This window comes from Physella acuta, unplaced genomic scaffold (genome assembly GCF_028476545.2).
Source record: "Physella acuta isolate Inbredline_101_S28 unplaced genomic scaffold, ASM2847654v3 ptg000988l, whole genome shotgun sequence".
In the NCBI taxonomy this organism is placed as follows: domain Eukaryota; kingdom Metazoa; phylum Mollusca; class Gastropoda; family Physidae; genus Physella; species Physella acuta.
Window position 1 is genome coordinate 351044 of NW_026732505.1, and position 16424 is coordinate 367467.

The 16424-nt window shown below is 34.2% G+C and overlaps 1 protein-coding gene across 1 annotated transcript; it reads right to left on the bottom strand.

Moving 5' to 3' along the window:
• Positions 1-3448: 3448 nt before the first annotated feature.
• On the bottom strand, positions 3449-14287 carry LOC131954288 (GTPase IMAP family member 7-like). The gene is made up of 2 exons (XM_059317868.1): positions 14199-14287; positions 3449-4684 (listed from the first exon to the last, which is right to left on the bottom strand). Exon 2 carries the CDS (start codon positions 4676-4678, stop codon positions 3449-3451), a length of 1230 nt encoding a protein of 409 aa, XP_059173851.1. The 5' UTR covers positions 4679-4684; positions 14199-14287.
• Positions 14288-16424: the final 2137 nt, after the last annotated feature.

A 16424-nucleotide genomic window follows, 5' to 3' on the forward strand; every position in this document is an offset into this window, starting at 1 on the left:
TACATTCTTGTCTGTCGCCTTTTGGTGTGGCAACACTAGCTGGACTGAACCTGCGTTTGCTAGAAGCTTCCAATAGCTATTATAATGAGCCGCATTACGAATATTTTGAAAACGAAAGCCTAGTCATTTAGCTCACTACTACGAGTAATGCTAGTGGGATTTTAGCCTACAAGAATGTTATGACAAGTCTACACTACAGTGTAATTATATAGAAGTGAGCTCAATGTGTTTAGGATAGCCGTAGTGGCCTACTGTTTTCTGTTTACAGATTAAAATGTACCATAGAGATCTATACTATATGCAGAAGTATTGACTATCACTAGTCTACGTACATGCTGGTTATTGTAGACAAGACAGTTGTTGCAGTAAATATAACTAACAAATTAAATCTTACTAATAGAACTAGACATACAAATGAGGTATACTAAACCTAGTAAACGAGTCTGTATCTGCAAAACTTTATTCCTTTTACTACTAGAAATCAATATTTAATAACAATACTTCTTAGGTAAACAATACGCTAACCCTCTTATAAATGTATAAATATTATTTTTGTACATTTCGATAACTAATTATCAAAATAATATTAATGTAACTCGACATCGAAAATCTGCCATTTCCTAAAATTCCTAAAAAAATGACAGTGTGCCCTGACAGTACTTATAAATCCACTTGTAAACAATGATCTATTGCAAAGACTATTTGATTAAAATTGTAAAACTAGAAGCTAAATACATTTACCTGACTATTGAAGGTGCCAATAAAAAATATTTAGGGTTGAAAACTTGAAGAATAAAGTAAAACAAATAGGAACGCGCGTGAGAACTACGCAGAACGATTGTGAACCGATACAGCCAGAGAATGAAAATGGTGCCACACCAGAAATTAACAAAAAAAACATCGATCCCTCCACCTACCGCGACTCAGGGGAGATAATACTATTAATTACATAAATATTTTTTTTAATTCGTATTCAATTAAAAATCATTCAGGCGCTTAAGTAAAGTGGTACTTATAAGTACCGTCAGTAGATAAAGGGTTATATTAGAGTACTGTACACGAAAATGAGGTTTTAGGCGGTTTTTAAACAGCGTGGCTTTGACTACAACAGGGATTTGACAACATGTTAATAATAACTAAACCACCCGTCTGATTTGGATGACTATGGATTTGGGGGGGGGGGGGGGTCATTCGTAAATGACGTCACGCTTTATTGAATATGTGTATCCCCCCCTTCCCTCTCTATTGTTGCAATAAGCCAGACCCTCTAATCTAAAAAGACGTCACACTTGTTTTTGTCTGTTAAAAGTATCGATTTCCTTCTAAAATCATTACTGAGCTCTGTCAATATTGAGTTTGCTAATCAATTTTATTACAATTTACAAAAACAAAAAACAGGCTTTTAAACAGGCAAAATATCAGTTGAAATTCAGTGTCTTAAAATTCCAAATAGCCTGTTCTCTAGTAGTGTGTCATCTTTCTAGGGCGATCGTTTATATAAATATATGTGTACCTTAGGGAACAAGGTTTTTTTCACCAAAACGCTATTATAAAAAACCTTATAATATATTGTTTGTGATTTCTTTAAAAAGAACCATTTGGTCCCAATTGTTTTCTAAATACACTCTACAATAGAGCTACGGTGATGTTTTTTTTGAGTATTGTTAGCATATTACACAGCCAGAGAAAAATAGGACTAAAGAGTTTTGGGTAATCTGCAGTATAAAAAAATTAAAATTAATTTTATTCTATCAAATCTTTAAAATAATTTAAATGGGGAAGTGATGTTCGCGTCATGTTATAAATAAAGCGGTAGTGATCTCCCCTAAACTTTCTCAAATATTTAAAAATAACAATACGAGGGTTGGCAACTCGGGACATATGCTTGATTTTTAATTCATTTTTAATTACTTAAACTTTTTAAAATACACTTTTTACTTTCTCGTATATACGAAGTATAGAGAAAGTATTGTAATCGTGCACAAAAATCACTTGAAATTTTAACAATTTTCACCGTATTACACCTCAGTCCTTCATCACATCCGAAGTATAGAGGACTTATTTTAATCGGGCAAAAATTATCAATCCAGATTTATCAAAATTAAGAGGTTTTATGCGTAATCCAGTCTGAAAAACTGGGCTTTGCAATTCTGTCCGTATGTCTGTGTGTCTGTGTGTGTGTGTGTCCGTGTGTAAACACGATTACTTGAGTACCGTTATAGCTAGGTTGATGAAATTTCATATATAAGTATTTTATCAAAATCGTAGATCCGTATCAACTTTTGAGCGATTTCCGATAACCGGAAGTGGTACTTTTCCTACTTTGAATTTTTCAAAAGCCTATAACTTGAGTACTATTTCAGATAGATAAATGAAATTTCACATGTAAGTAAAAGATCTAATTCTCTACCTTCTGTTAAATTTTGAGTAATTTCCGTTGACCGGAAGTAGTAATTTACGCTACTTCCGATTTCTCAAAAAACTAATGTAAATTTTTAAAGTACTAATAATATTGCGCGCCATTGTGCACTTTTTTATTTGGCGTTCACTAGTTCACTTGGTGTGCAATTATTTTGTCTACGAGATTTTATTCTATTTTTAAAACTTTAAGTATTTAAAATGGATTAAAAATCATGTCAATAGCCCGAGTTCCCATCCCCTGTTATTTTATATAAGAATATTCGAGAAAGTTTAGGGGAGATCACTCCCGGTTTATTTAATTACTTTTTTAAAAAATTAATTTTTAACTACTTAAGCGTTTGAAAATAGAAAAAAAAATCTCGCCGAAAAAAATAATTGCGCACCAAGTGAAAGGCAAACAATATGTGTATAATAATGCGGAATATTAGTACTTTATAAAATAATATTCGTTTTTGAGAAATTGGAAATAGCGTAAATTACTACTTGTCGTCAACGGAAATTACTCCAAATTTGAAAGTAGGCAGCTAATGATATCTTTTATTTATATATGAAATTTCCAATTTCTGCCTGAAATAGTACTAAGGTTATAGGGTTTTGAAAAAAAATCAAAAGTAGGAATAAGTTCCACTTCCGGTTACCGGAAATCGCAGAAAAGTTGATAGAGGAAGTTTCCCTATCTTTTAGACTGCAGCATGTGTACTGTTTTTTTCTTACACAACATCGTGGTTTAGTAAATGTAGAATAATCAACGCTGGACCTTATGCTTTTTTACAGCAGCGCAATCAATGTTCACGAAAAAGCCCTATTGGAAAAAAATCATTATTTCCTATGGTATTTTTTCACGGCTTTCGAAAAAATCGTATAAGTTTTTAACTAATTAAAAATTAAGTAATACATTAACACTTTCAATTTAAATTAAAAAATAATTATAATGTTGGCATTATAAAGAGAAACGTTATAAAGGGAAATTATGCAAACAAATCCAATTCTTGGCTATTACTTTAAAAATACCATAGTAACCATATGTTTATTGCTTAAACTTATTAATAATTTTCCCGACGAATGCAATAACTCCTGCAGCAAGTGATGTGCAACCTAAACGTGTAGCTGTTGCTGTGATAGTCTGTATCACAGCGGCAGTAGTTGCTGATTCTATTACTATGGCTCCAACAGCTGCTCCAGCTCCCCCTGTTGCTACTGTTAACACTACACCAGATGCTAAAAGTAGGCAGCCTAAAATTGTAGCACCGAGTGCTACAGACATTGGTGGATTCCTTACGGCTTCTAATAATTTCAAAAGAGGGTGCAATTGCGGTGCTATAGGCTCTTGCAAATTTATGTTTTTTAATGAAGTTTCAATACTCTGAACACTTTCTTTTAAATCTCCAAGCGAGTCACTATGTGAAGAGCTGTTAATTCTCTTTAACAAATCACTAACGCGATTTTTTAGAAGATTCAGATCTACCTCCGTCAAGTTATTAGACTTTATAAATCGGTAAAAATCTTGACTCAGTAAGTCACTTTCACGCTGAAACTCGATATTCAATACCAGTAACTTATGTTCTGAAAGAAATCTTTCTCGTTCCAATGCACATTGTTTAAATTTATCATTAGTGTACACGCCTTTTTTACTCATCTCAACTGCAATGTTCAAGAGTTGTTCCACGGCTATTTTTTTCTTTTCGGCATACAGTTTTGAGTGACTGTTATAAAACAGGACAACCCTATTACCACATTCTTTAAATAGATCACGTATTGGACCGGTTTGTTGGTTACACCACGTTCCAAAATTATTTGGCATATCATCACTTTCTTCGCGATCTTCAGTATCCATGTCAAAGTTTTCTCCGTGAGAAAAAATAATGATTCCATGATCTTTAATTATATTTACTCCAAAAATTTGCTTTATTTTAACTACCGTTTTTATGTCTTCTGTTGTGCATCTGTTCCCATACTTCAAAACCAACAACAGCGCATGAATACCTTCTGGGCACACACTCATAATTCCAGGAATTTGAGTTTCGACGTTCAAAATTTCATTTTCCTCGTCAGGATCCATAAACCCAGGACTGTCAACAACTTTAATTTCTAGATTTCCACGAATTGCAAAACCAGGCTTGGTCAGAAATGTGCATGCTGTTGTCGAACTTTTTTTTTTAAAACAGCCTCGTCCTAAAAGAGTGTTCCCTGTTGAACTTTTACCATTTCCAATTTTGCCAACCAAAGCAAGAGTAATTTTAGAATTGGTGGTTTCCATGCTTTACTAGGGATAGAAAGTGTTTTAAAACAGATATTAATAAAACATAACCAACCGTTTCTGAGAAAGATGCGCAACGGAAAAATGCGCAACGGAAAATGCGTAACGGAAAAAATGCGCAACAAAACTGCACAGCTTTTCTATTTACGCATTTTTCAGTGAGTGCAATTTTCATTTTGCGCATTTTTAGTGTGCGTAAATTTCTGTGTGCGCGTTTTTTTGTGCGCGATTTTCTTTTTGCGCTTTTTTCTATGTGTGCTATTTTTTTGTTTGCGCATTTTTCAGTGTGTGCAATTTTCTGTTAGCACATTTTTCTCCTTCAGCATTTTTCCTTTGCGAATTTTTTGTGCGCAGTTTTCCGTTGCGCATTTTTCCGTTGCGCATTTTTCTGGTCACTATTGCAAACGACATTCTAAAGAACACGTAGTCAATTTATACAATGCCTGAAATGGTCGTCTATATATGAAATACATCCATAATTATACATTTCTTAGAATACGAAATAACAAACAGGCAGAGTTTGAAATAATAGCAAAATATCAAGGGTTATGATTAGGGATTGGGATAAGGTTAGGGTAAAGGAAAAGGGTCAGATTCAGCCTCATAATCAGGATCAGGATCGGGATCAGGATCAGGATTAGGATTAGGATTAGGATTAGGATTAGGATTAGGATTAGGATTAGGATTTGGATCAGGATCAGGATCAGGATCAGGAACAGGAACAGGATTCGGATGGGAATGGGTATTAGGATTAGGGTTAGGGTTATGGATAGTGTTAGCATTAGGTATAGGTTTAGGGTTAGAGTTAGGGTATGGACTAGAAATTTCCTGTCGTTAATTTTGTATTTTAACTTTTATTATTTTTACTGTTTATTATTTTGTACTTTTGCTACCAGGGTATTTCACACATTGCCTTAGCAATTCTTGGCATTCTGTGTAAAGCCTATGCATTTTTTGTAAAGCCGAGGAAAAGTATATAATAATGTCGATTCATCGCCTAGCATTCTATCGAATGCTGGCTTTTCATAAATTGCCGGTAGAATAATGATTATCATATATGAGATATATGGCCCCCAGAGGGTGAAATATAGCTGGCGCTAGAATGAAAGTTTTGTCTTTTTCTCTAAATCGAAACAAAAACCATAATCACTACCTCTACTTCAAATTTAACCGGAAACGAATTATGTAATTGAAAACGGATTTTCATCCAGAATCGACATTTTAAACGGATTTAAGCTTGAAATACACTTAGTTACTGCACAATGATACTAAATATAGTGGTACTCATAGCTTTGCGTCTAAGCTCACACCTGATAAAAGTCGCATTGGAGTCATATTAATAATTGAGTCTTTCCAAGACTGAAATCAGCCTTACATAAACCATACATTTAATCCTTAAATTAAATAGATTACATGCAGATGCGACAAAAAGTTTATATTTGGTAATGAGATAGCTATGGTGGCATATGCACCTGAAAAAAATACCAGCTTCTTATCAATGTCATATTTTAAAATTTAATTTTCAAATCACAATTAAGTGAAGAAAGATGTGAAAATTAACATAAGTTAACACATTTTACCTTCATAACGTGATATAAGTGCGTCAGTAATTTGAACGTTTAATTTCCCCGGGTTTTTTTTTAAATTACACACAAAAACAAACAATAATTACATATGGATAAAAGAAAAAAAAATTCACCTTTTGAAATAATAAGTTGTTCTAACACGTCTTTAACGTGGGTATTTAAGTAGTGTACTATTTTTAGCGCAATTTCCATTATGGAGAATTGCGTTTATTAACTCGTCTTTTCTGGGAATGGATGGATTGATGGATGGATGTGTGTCCGCAGCTTTAAGTCGTATCTCCTCCTCAACGAAGCAATATCGAGGACTAGTTCCAAAAGCAATTATGTTAAGCAAGTTACGCGGATGAACATAGGCCATAAAAATTCCGGGTTTCATGGATTTCCCGGAAAAGCCAAAACACCTCGAACAAATGCAGTTTTTGCTCCATATCTCGGCAACCAGACTACTTAGCGACTTGAAACATTTACCAATCGATTCCTGCCATAATTTAAACCAATATTGCCGAAGAAAGTTTTCAAAAATATCCTTTTGTTCGGTCACAAAATTTTTTTAAATGTATTTTAAACTGGGCGTCTTGTAGGCCTAGTTTTAATTTAAACTGAGCGTCTTATAGGCCTAGTTTTAATTTAAACTGAGCATCGTGTCGGTTTTTAGCGCAAAGCGCTGAGGTTCGAAAGGATTTTTTTAATTACTTATTTACTTATTAATTCAAACGTTATTTTTGTACCCTATTAATTTATTTATAATTTATATGAGAGTGATAGGGAGTTACAATTACAAGGTTTTGTTTCGCGAGGCCTAATCATTTTTTCACATTTTTTATCCAACCACACCACACGCGTCATCACGTTCAATAGCTGCGCCATCACGTTCAATGGCTGCGTCATCACGTTCAGTAGCTAGGCGGGCAATGGTTTTTAGTCATGTAACTCTATTGTAAATAAAACATGTAAAATACTTTAAAAAAAATTAATAAAAAACGTTTTAATAACTAACCAATGGTTTTACTAACCCTGCTCTTGATTTACGCTACGACAGAGCTATTTTTAGATAACATAAGGAAATTGCGCTAAAATGTCACTAGACTTTTTAAATAACTTGTTTATTTAGAAAGTGTTAATAAAAAAATCACACTTGTTGCCATGTGCATGTTCTGAGTTTATGTTTATGTTTGAGTTTACGCTTGTGTTTATGTTTCAGTTTGCATTTATGTTTATGTTTGCTTTCACGTTTACAATTGTTTTTGCATTTGTGTTTATATTTTCACTAATGTCCATATTCACATACAGTGGCGTAGGCAGGTGGGGAGGGGGGGTTAGGGGGGTCATAACCGCCCCCCATAGACCCCTCTGTATATAGAAAAAGTATGAGGGGGGGTGCAAATCGAAAGTTTGAGGGGGGGGTGCAAATCGAAAGTTTGTCCCCGCGTAAAAATTGGAACCCCCCCTTGAGACGATCCTGGCTACGCCACTGTTCACATATATACATTTACTTTAAAATTATATAAATTCCAAAACACCGGGCAGCGCAGGGTATATGCTTAAGTCACTTTCCCTTTACAAATAACATATACCTCAAATGCAATTGCAGTTCCTTGTCGGTACGGCTAGTAAAGACACACAAACACATATACTGTATATATATATATATATATATATATATATATATATATATATATATACTTTAAAGCAATGTAGTGTGTGTGTGTCTGTCTGTCTGTTTGTCTTTTCAGTATTATTACACAGTATTATCTGATCGCCATAAAACTTTGAGAAGCTGTTGAAATAGTCCTAAAGAGGTATCTGCGAAAAAAAAAATTTTAAGTTCGCATGGGTGGCACCCCGACAGAGCGAGAATCCATTCTTCTCTATATTATGTGATATAAAAGTAAAAGTCGATTGCGGTTTGACACCGTTCATGCGTTTGCTATAAAACTTTAGGAAGTTGATTAGAACACCCCTTAGAAGGTTTCTGCAAAAATCATTTTTAATTTTGTAATGGCGGTCTCCCAGAGGTGCATCTTATTGGTGGCGCCCGGAGAGGGTGCGATTTTTTTGTTAATACACGGTTTGGCACCCAGAGTTCCAGAACGGGTATTGTAGTACTTGGTATCCGTTAATCGAGCGTCCTGCTTAGCGGGTAAGCGCGTTTTCCGGCATCTCTGCATTGTACAATTTGGTGCACGGGCTATTCAGATCGCGCCTACGATCGTTTTAAACAGTCTATAGACTGTTGATACAATTAGGCATTGTAATCGTTCACTTAACATAATCAGCCGCGTCTGTCGGAACAACGGAAGGTGCTTTTTTGCACACTGTGCAATCCTTTGATCACTACGTTAAAATAACAAGCTTTAATGTAATAATGAATTAAAAAGTAGAAAAACAAATGATTTTCTTTAAATAAATAATAATACGCTAATATTTAAATAAATATAAAGAAAAGCATGTGTCTCTTCCTAAATATTATTAAAAGTAACACACGCTTTTCTTTATATTTATTTTAACAGTAGTGTATTATTATATACGAGAAAAACGGCCCGTTGAGGAAGGATACACAAGACAGCGCTAGGTTGATAGTGCTGTCTCTTTTCTCTAAACTAAAACCAAAACCAAAATCACCACCTTCATTCAATTTAACCGGAAACGAAAAATGACATTGAAAACGGATTTTTATCCTGAAAGGATACTTTAATTTATACAAAATATAGTCATAGGCTTATCCCTAAACCATGAACCTAATCTCATTGAAGACAAAAGTCGCATTTAGAGTTTCTTTCAGGCAATATCGATGACGACATTTCTTTTGAGTTGTGGAGGGGGGGGCGGCGGCTTCGTCCCTACTCGAAAAGTTGTATGAAAGAAACTCTTCACGCAAACCACTTTTAAGATTAGACAAAATTGGCTTTTTAATTCAATGTTTACTTGAGAATCAATGACGACACTACTATTCTACGCACTTTCCCGGCTTGAGACAATTTTCTACTATTTAATCAATGTGACGTCATATTTCACTTCCGTTTTACTATGAAAGTTTTTAATTTGCTTGTGTTTTCTCTAGAGCGTTCTTTTCAGATACATAGACAGACAGCGAAACTATTAGTATTGCTGATATAAAGAAAATCATGTATTTTCTACTTTTTAGTGCATCCTAATATATAAAAGCCAATGTGCTACTGTGGCATATTATGTCTGAGACCATTGTCCATGATATCATTTGTCCTGATATATTTTGTCCTGGTATCATTTGTCCGTGAGATCATTTGTCCTTGAGATCATTTGTCCTGAGATCATTTGTCGGTGAGATATTTTGTCTGAGATATTTTGTCTGAAATTGAGATCATTTGTCATGGATATATATATATATATAAATACAAATATATATGAATATATATATATATATGTATATATATATATATATATATATATATATATATATATATATATATATATATATATATATATTTCAAGTATGCTTTTTTAATGTGAACCTGCTCTTGCTGCCTACACATGCTCGAGTGGGGAAGCAGCAAGAGTTAATTATGTTAAACGAGGAAATAAGTTAGACTTGCCATCCCGGCCAGGCCGTGCACATGCGTCTATGAATAACCTATCTGTAAAGAACCTTGATGTGTGTGTGTTTTTAAGCAGCATATACCCTGCATTGCCCGAGTTTAGGAGATATATTAATTTTCCAATTAAATGTCTAGATGCAAATATGGACGCATAACCCTGAACCTAAATGTAAATGTAAACTTAACCCTAATGACAACTAACGAAAAAAAAATCTAAATAAAAAACGGAAACACAAACGCAAACTAAAAATCAAACACAAACACAAACGCAAATTAAAACACAAAAGGAAACACATATGCCAGAGGCGTAGCGAGGGGGGCGGGGTGGGGACCACACCGGGTGACACCATTTAGGGGGTGACACCAGGAAAAAATAGCAAAATATATACATTAAATGATAATTCCACTTAATTAAGTGATTAATTAGAGTGTTAAATAGTCTTTTAAGAGCAAATTTGACAAATCCCGACAAGGGTGGAGGGAAGAGGAGCTGACACCATGACGTAAACCTGCTAATGATAGAGAAAACATGCTACATCAAGCTACATTAACTCAACGTTGCAAAATATGCCTGAGGTAAACGGTTTGGTTGATATTTATAATAATTTATATGTTAATCCATGTATTAGGGGGGAGGTAAAAAATGAAATGCATAAAAATATATATGTGAACACATTTATACATGCGCATTTACATATATATATATATATATATAAAGATAAAAATCGTCTCATTATGGGGGGGGGGGGGGAAGAGGAGAGGAGTCTGCATGGTCAGACTGGATTTTGTTTCTCCATTGCTAAGTGTTACTTGACCTAATACAAAGCTGGTCTTAATATGATAAAATTAAATCTGGAATTTCGGGTCTACGACAAATTCCCGAAAGACACTTGCCCGAATGCCGTTTGCCCGAATGCCGAATTCCCGAATGGACACTTGCCCGAATGCGACAAATGCCCGAATGGACACTTGCCCGAATGCGACAAACGCCCGAATGGACACTTGCCCGAATGGGACAAATGCCCGAATGGACACTTGCCCGAATGGGACAAATGCCCGAATGGACACTTGCCCGAATGGGACAAATGCCCGAATGGACACTTGCCCGAATGGGACAAATGCCCGAATGCCACTTGCCCGAAAAATTTTAATATTAGATAATAAATAATATTTCCAAATAGACATTCTTTAATCAATTTAAATTTGAAATTTTGATTATAAACACAATTCTAAGCATAAAACAAAGTTGTTTATATTTTTAAATTTAGCTTTTATTTTTTTTTTCAAAACTGTGAAAGTGCTGTAAGAAAAACTTTATTCTTTAATAAATATAAGGTGATGTTGGCGGCGGTGTTCTAACATTCTTTTGATGTAAGTTTTGAACACCTTGTTTAGCCGACGTGTTGCGGTGGTTATATAGCTTTTATGACACGGCGTAGGCGGCGCGGCGTCTCGCAACATTGAACAGAGGCGCGTTTGTTTGTTTGTTTATCTTGTTCTGCTTAACTTGGGGGTGAACATTTAACAAAAGAATGAGGTGAGGTCTAGGTGGCGAATTTAAAAACTAAACGTAGTCAAATATGTTTGATCTCCATTTAATGCACCTTGTTGAGACAATGCGTTGAAGCGATTAATTAATAAAGAAAGCAAAAATCATTTTAAAATCCGGAGATTAATGAAAATTGTATTTTTGTCTAATTTCATATATGGAAGAGAAAGTATGTTTCTACACTTTTTAAATATCAAATACAAATTAATTTAAAATGTCTGCGTGGTAATATATAATATTATGTTTTCACTTTCTTTTTGCGTAGATGTGTTTTGTTTACCAACATTTTAAATTTAAATTGATTACGAATGATTATTTAGTAATATATAATGTTAACATTTTTCGGGCAAACGGCCTTCGGGCAAGTGGCATTCGGGCATTTGTCGCATTCGGGCAAGTGTCCATTCGGGCATTTGTCGCATTCGGGCAAGTGTCCATTCGGGCATTTGTCCCATTCGGGCAAGTGTCCATTCGGGCATTTGTCGCATTCGGGCAAGTGTCCATTCGGGCGTTTGTCGCATTCGGGCAAGTGTCCATTCGGGCAATTGTCGCATTCGGGCAAGTGTCCATTCGGGAAATCGGCCTTCGGGCAAACGGCATTCGGGCAAGTGTCTTTCGGGAAAACGTCCGGCTCCCTGGAATTTCAAGTATGAAGTGGTATGAATTCCTTGTTCCCATGTAGTCAAGTAGAGGCGTAGCTAGGGAAGAGATGGTGGGGTGTCAGCCCAGGGTGCCGACCATAAGGGGACACCAAACTGGGTAGTAAAAAATTTAAACCTGCATTATTGAATTATACACAGTTGAAGTTAAGTATATAGAACTCTAGATTTGCTTTAAGAACTTATTTATCTCATTTCTACATCTATTCGATGAACCAATATAAAACTATTAGGGGACAGTGACTTATAAAAAGAGTCATCAACCTTTCTAAATGAAAGGAGGGTTATTCTCGCCAACATAAATTACTTTATAAATGTAAATAGCGGGAAGGGTAGGAACAAAGCTGATAGTCCGTCCCGGGTTGAATTGGAATTTGGGAAATTTAGACTTGGCCCACCTGAACTCCTAGAGGCAGGGGCGGAACTACAGTGCCGCCAGACCCCGCAATGCGGGGGGGCCCACGCCATTTAGGGGCCCACGGCCGACCATAAAAAAAAATTGTTATAGTTAAAAAAAAATTCTTGCATTTTTGACTTAATGTTTGTTTTGTAAAAAAGATTACCGTAGCTGCGGTTGGATTACCTTTATTCTATAGACAACATCCCACGATAGTTTTTCCTTCGATTTTAAACCACTGTCAATCAAACTTATCAAAGATAAGCAAACGTTCAAACCACTTCAATGACTTATTTCCCTTTTTTTTTTAATTAAATAGTGATGCTCATAAGCCTCTTTTTAATAGATTTGTACTAAACAAATTAAAAAGCAATTACTTCTCTTTATAATTATTTGTTTATAAATTACTTACTAAAGAATGACACTGTACAAAAAGAAAATGTATTTAAAATTAATAAAATAAATACAAAAAAACATAAAAATAAACATGACACGAGACACCATTATTTACAGAACGCTTTCATGATTTATATTCTTTTTGACCGGTATGTTGATAGAGGTCTTACGGCAAACATAATATAAAACTGATTTTCACATAACAGACTAAAGAACTTACATACATGACATGATGTTGTAATTTGTTTCAATTTAAAAAAAAAACCCACGTATTTCTCAAAACACGAACAGGCCAGCAATAAGTATCCTTGTTCGTATTTTATGTTTGAGTATATATATAATATATATATATATATATATATATATATATATATATATATATATATATATATATATATATATATGTATGTATATATATATATATATATATATATATATATATATATATATATATATATATATATATATATATATATATATATACATATATAGGCCTAAATATTTATATGGGGGGGGGGGCCTAAAAATTTTTTTTGCGGGGTGGCCCCTTTTTTCTAGTTCCGCCACTGCCTAGAGGATCTACAAATGTCTACACTATTTGTGTTTATCCTAGATGACAAAACTACAATTGCACAAACGGCATCCACAAAACGTCTTTATATTAAAAATGTAAAGGGTTAACACATCCGACAAAAGGGAACAAGAAACCATATGCTGAAAAACTGACTTGAGCTTTACTTTTCAATGCTTATTTGTGCTATAAATTTACGAATACACATACAGAATATTGGAAAGTTGAAATAATTTAAGTAGTACAGTTGCTATAGGGCTGGTAAGTAGGTCACCAACCAGTTCTACGGCTCAATAAAACCTGCTTGAGCCATAGAACTGGTTGGTTACCTACTTACCAGCCTTATAGTCGACTGATATTATGACAGAAAGGACATCCGCTCCTTACTTGGCGCTTAACTAACCACCGAGACATATGCATTTTTAGTCGATTAACATTTTTTTTCTAGAAATACAACTGGCCACAGAATCTAGATATTAAATGCAATTGCATTTTTTTTTAAGTTTTATTTGAATTAATATTTTGAAAAGGCGCAACTATCCTAAAATTCTCCCGAGGAAAAGGGCTGCCCCCTCCCCATCCCACCTGCCTACTTCTCAATACGGATCACTACGTACCGATGTGTAAACTTGTAAAATATGGTCCAATAAAACGATGGGTGAGATTATTGGTCTTTTAAAAATGTGAAAAATTAAAAATCAAAATCATTCCAATTTTCACCCAGCTAATTACATACAATTCCTGTATATTATAAAATGTATAATTATCAAGGTGTCATAATACTTACTTGAAAAGAACCGTCACTTTACAACAATCTTGTGTGGAAGAATTCGACAGTGCTACGTTATATACGCTAAGCAGATGCAAGATCGGCTAACTGTAGAACAAAGACGTGATGGGTTTACTCTACAGGTATAAAGGCATTGGAGTTCAAGACCGTTTAACTTTCTCAAGAAAAAAATGCGCATAAATGAACAGCCTGATTGTGAATGTTAAAATAACTGAAGACTTTAACGTGTGAGCTCTGGTTACACTCTAAACTTTTTACGTAATTATGAAATTTTAATTTTAAAATTGTAAGAAACTATGAATGTGTGTGTAGGTGCGTATGTTTGTGTGTGCATGTGTTCTTGCGTTTTTTTGTGTGCTTGTGTGTGTGTATGTTTCTGTGCGTATTTTCGTGTGGATTACGATTTAACTTGTTATATTGACTAGCTTCGCTTAGGTTGACGAAAAATATTTGCATAAAATTGAATTCTTTACATGAGCTGTGCCATGATTAAACCAATACTAAACTTAGCTAATTTAATAGCAACATTTTAACGTAAAATATTATTTTAATCATTTTAAGTTATTTTTTTCGTTTTTACCTTGTCTAATTTAATAATTGTCTGTGGGATAGACACACCATACATTACACACAACTACATTCTCTACATCCAACGTATATCATAAATGTATAACCATTAAAATGTCCTAAAACTTACCTGTGAAGATCGTACACTTTACCGATGTGTGTCTGTGCAACAAACATGTCTGTGAAAGCTTATATACCACAGCTTAAACGAGGTCAGTTATCCCCAGCGGCGTCACTCTGTCGGGTATCACCCGGCGTGAAACTTCGTGGTGTCAATCCACCCCCGCCCTCAATAAAAGTATATATATATATATATATATATATATATATATATATATATATATATATATATATATATATATATATATATATATATTGCGTGAAATAAAGTCAAACATTCAAAACACTTCCATGACTTATTTCCCAACCCTAAATGGATAAATAGGGGTAATCATAAGCTCGTTTTAATATATTTGTACTAAACAAATAAAAAAGCAATTACTTCTCTTAATTAATTTTTTTTGTAAATACATACTAAAGATTGACATAGCATAAAAAGGAAATATATTTAAAACAAATAATAAAAATAGAAAAAAAAAACAAACATAAAAATAAACATAACACGAGAAGTCATTACACATACAAAGCTTTCACGCTTTATATTCTTTTAACCGGCTAAAGTCTAGAGTCGAGAGGGTAGGCAGTATTACAGAAAACATATTGAATAAACTAGTTTTAAATCTAAAAAAAAATAATAATAATAATTTCAAAACAGATTAATGGACTCACACACATGGCATGTTGTAATTTGTTTAAATTGAAAAAAAAAACAATTTTGTTTTCAAAACCTGATCAGGCCAGAAATGACTATCTAATGTTTGTATTCTGTGTTTGGGGCCCAGAATTATTTTTTTTGCGGGGTGGCCCTTTTTTTCAAGTTCCGCCACTGTGTCAGTCCCACCCCTTTGTAATAGATTTACTTAAAAGACTATTTAACTTAAATTAATTATTAATGGAACTGGCAAAATACAACATTTTCATTCTGAACATTTTGCTATTTGTTGCTTTGGTGTTATACCCCTAAATGGTGTGACCCGGTGCGGCCCCACCCTCGCTACGCCCCTGGTTTGCCTTAGAAAAAATTTGCAAAACAAACGTTGTTTTATTATAGACCGATTTATCATCCTATATAAACGAAAGCCTCTATTTTTAGAATCTCATTTCACGTTTAATTCAAGTTCATGCTTCTGTGATTTTCTTTCCTTACAAAAGACTTAGCTATAAAACATGTTATGCATTTTCTTAAAAAATATTCGACTGAAATTGCGTAAGTTTCCTCACCTTGGTCTTTTAAATTCCTGTCATACCCAGTCACAAAAATTGTCTCTATCCGCTAAATTATGTCCCCTACCTTCCCCAAAAACGTCAAAACTACTATCTAAATTCCCCTCCCAAAACTCTACTCATCTCCCACAAATAACAGTCGTGTGAACGCCATATATGTGCTACCGTTCTTCATTCACATAATGAACAAACAAAAGGATCACATACTTATGTTTAAGCTTAAATATTACTCCAAACAATATTTCTTTAAGTAGCTATAGCAGCTAGAACAAATTTTAACATGCACAAATGCATTGCACTATTTTTTTTTGT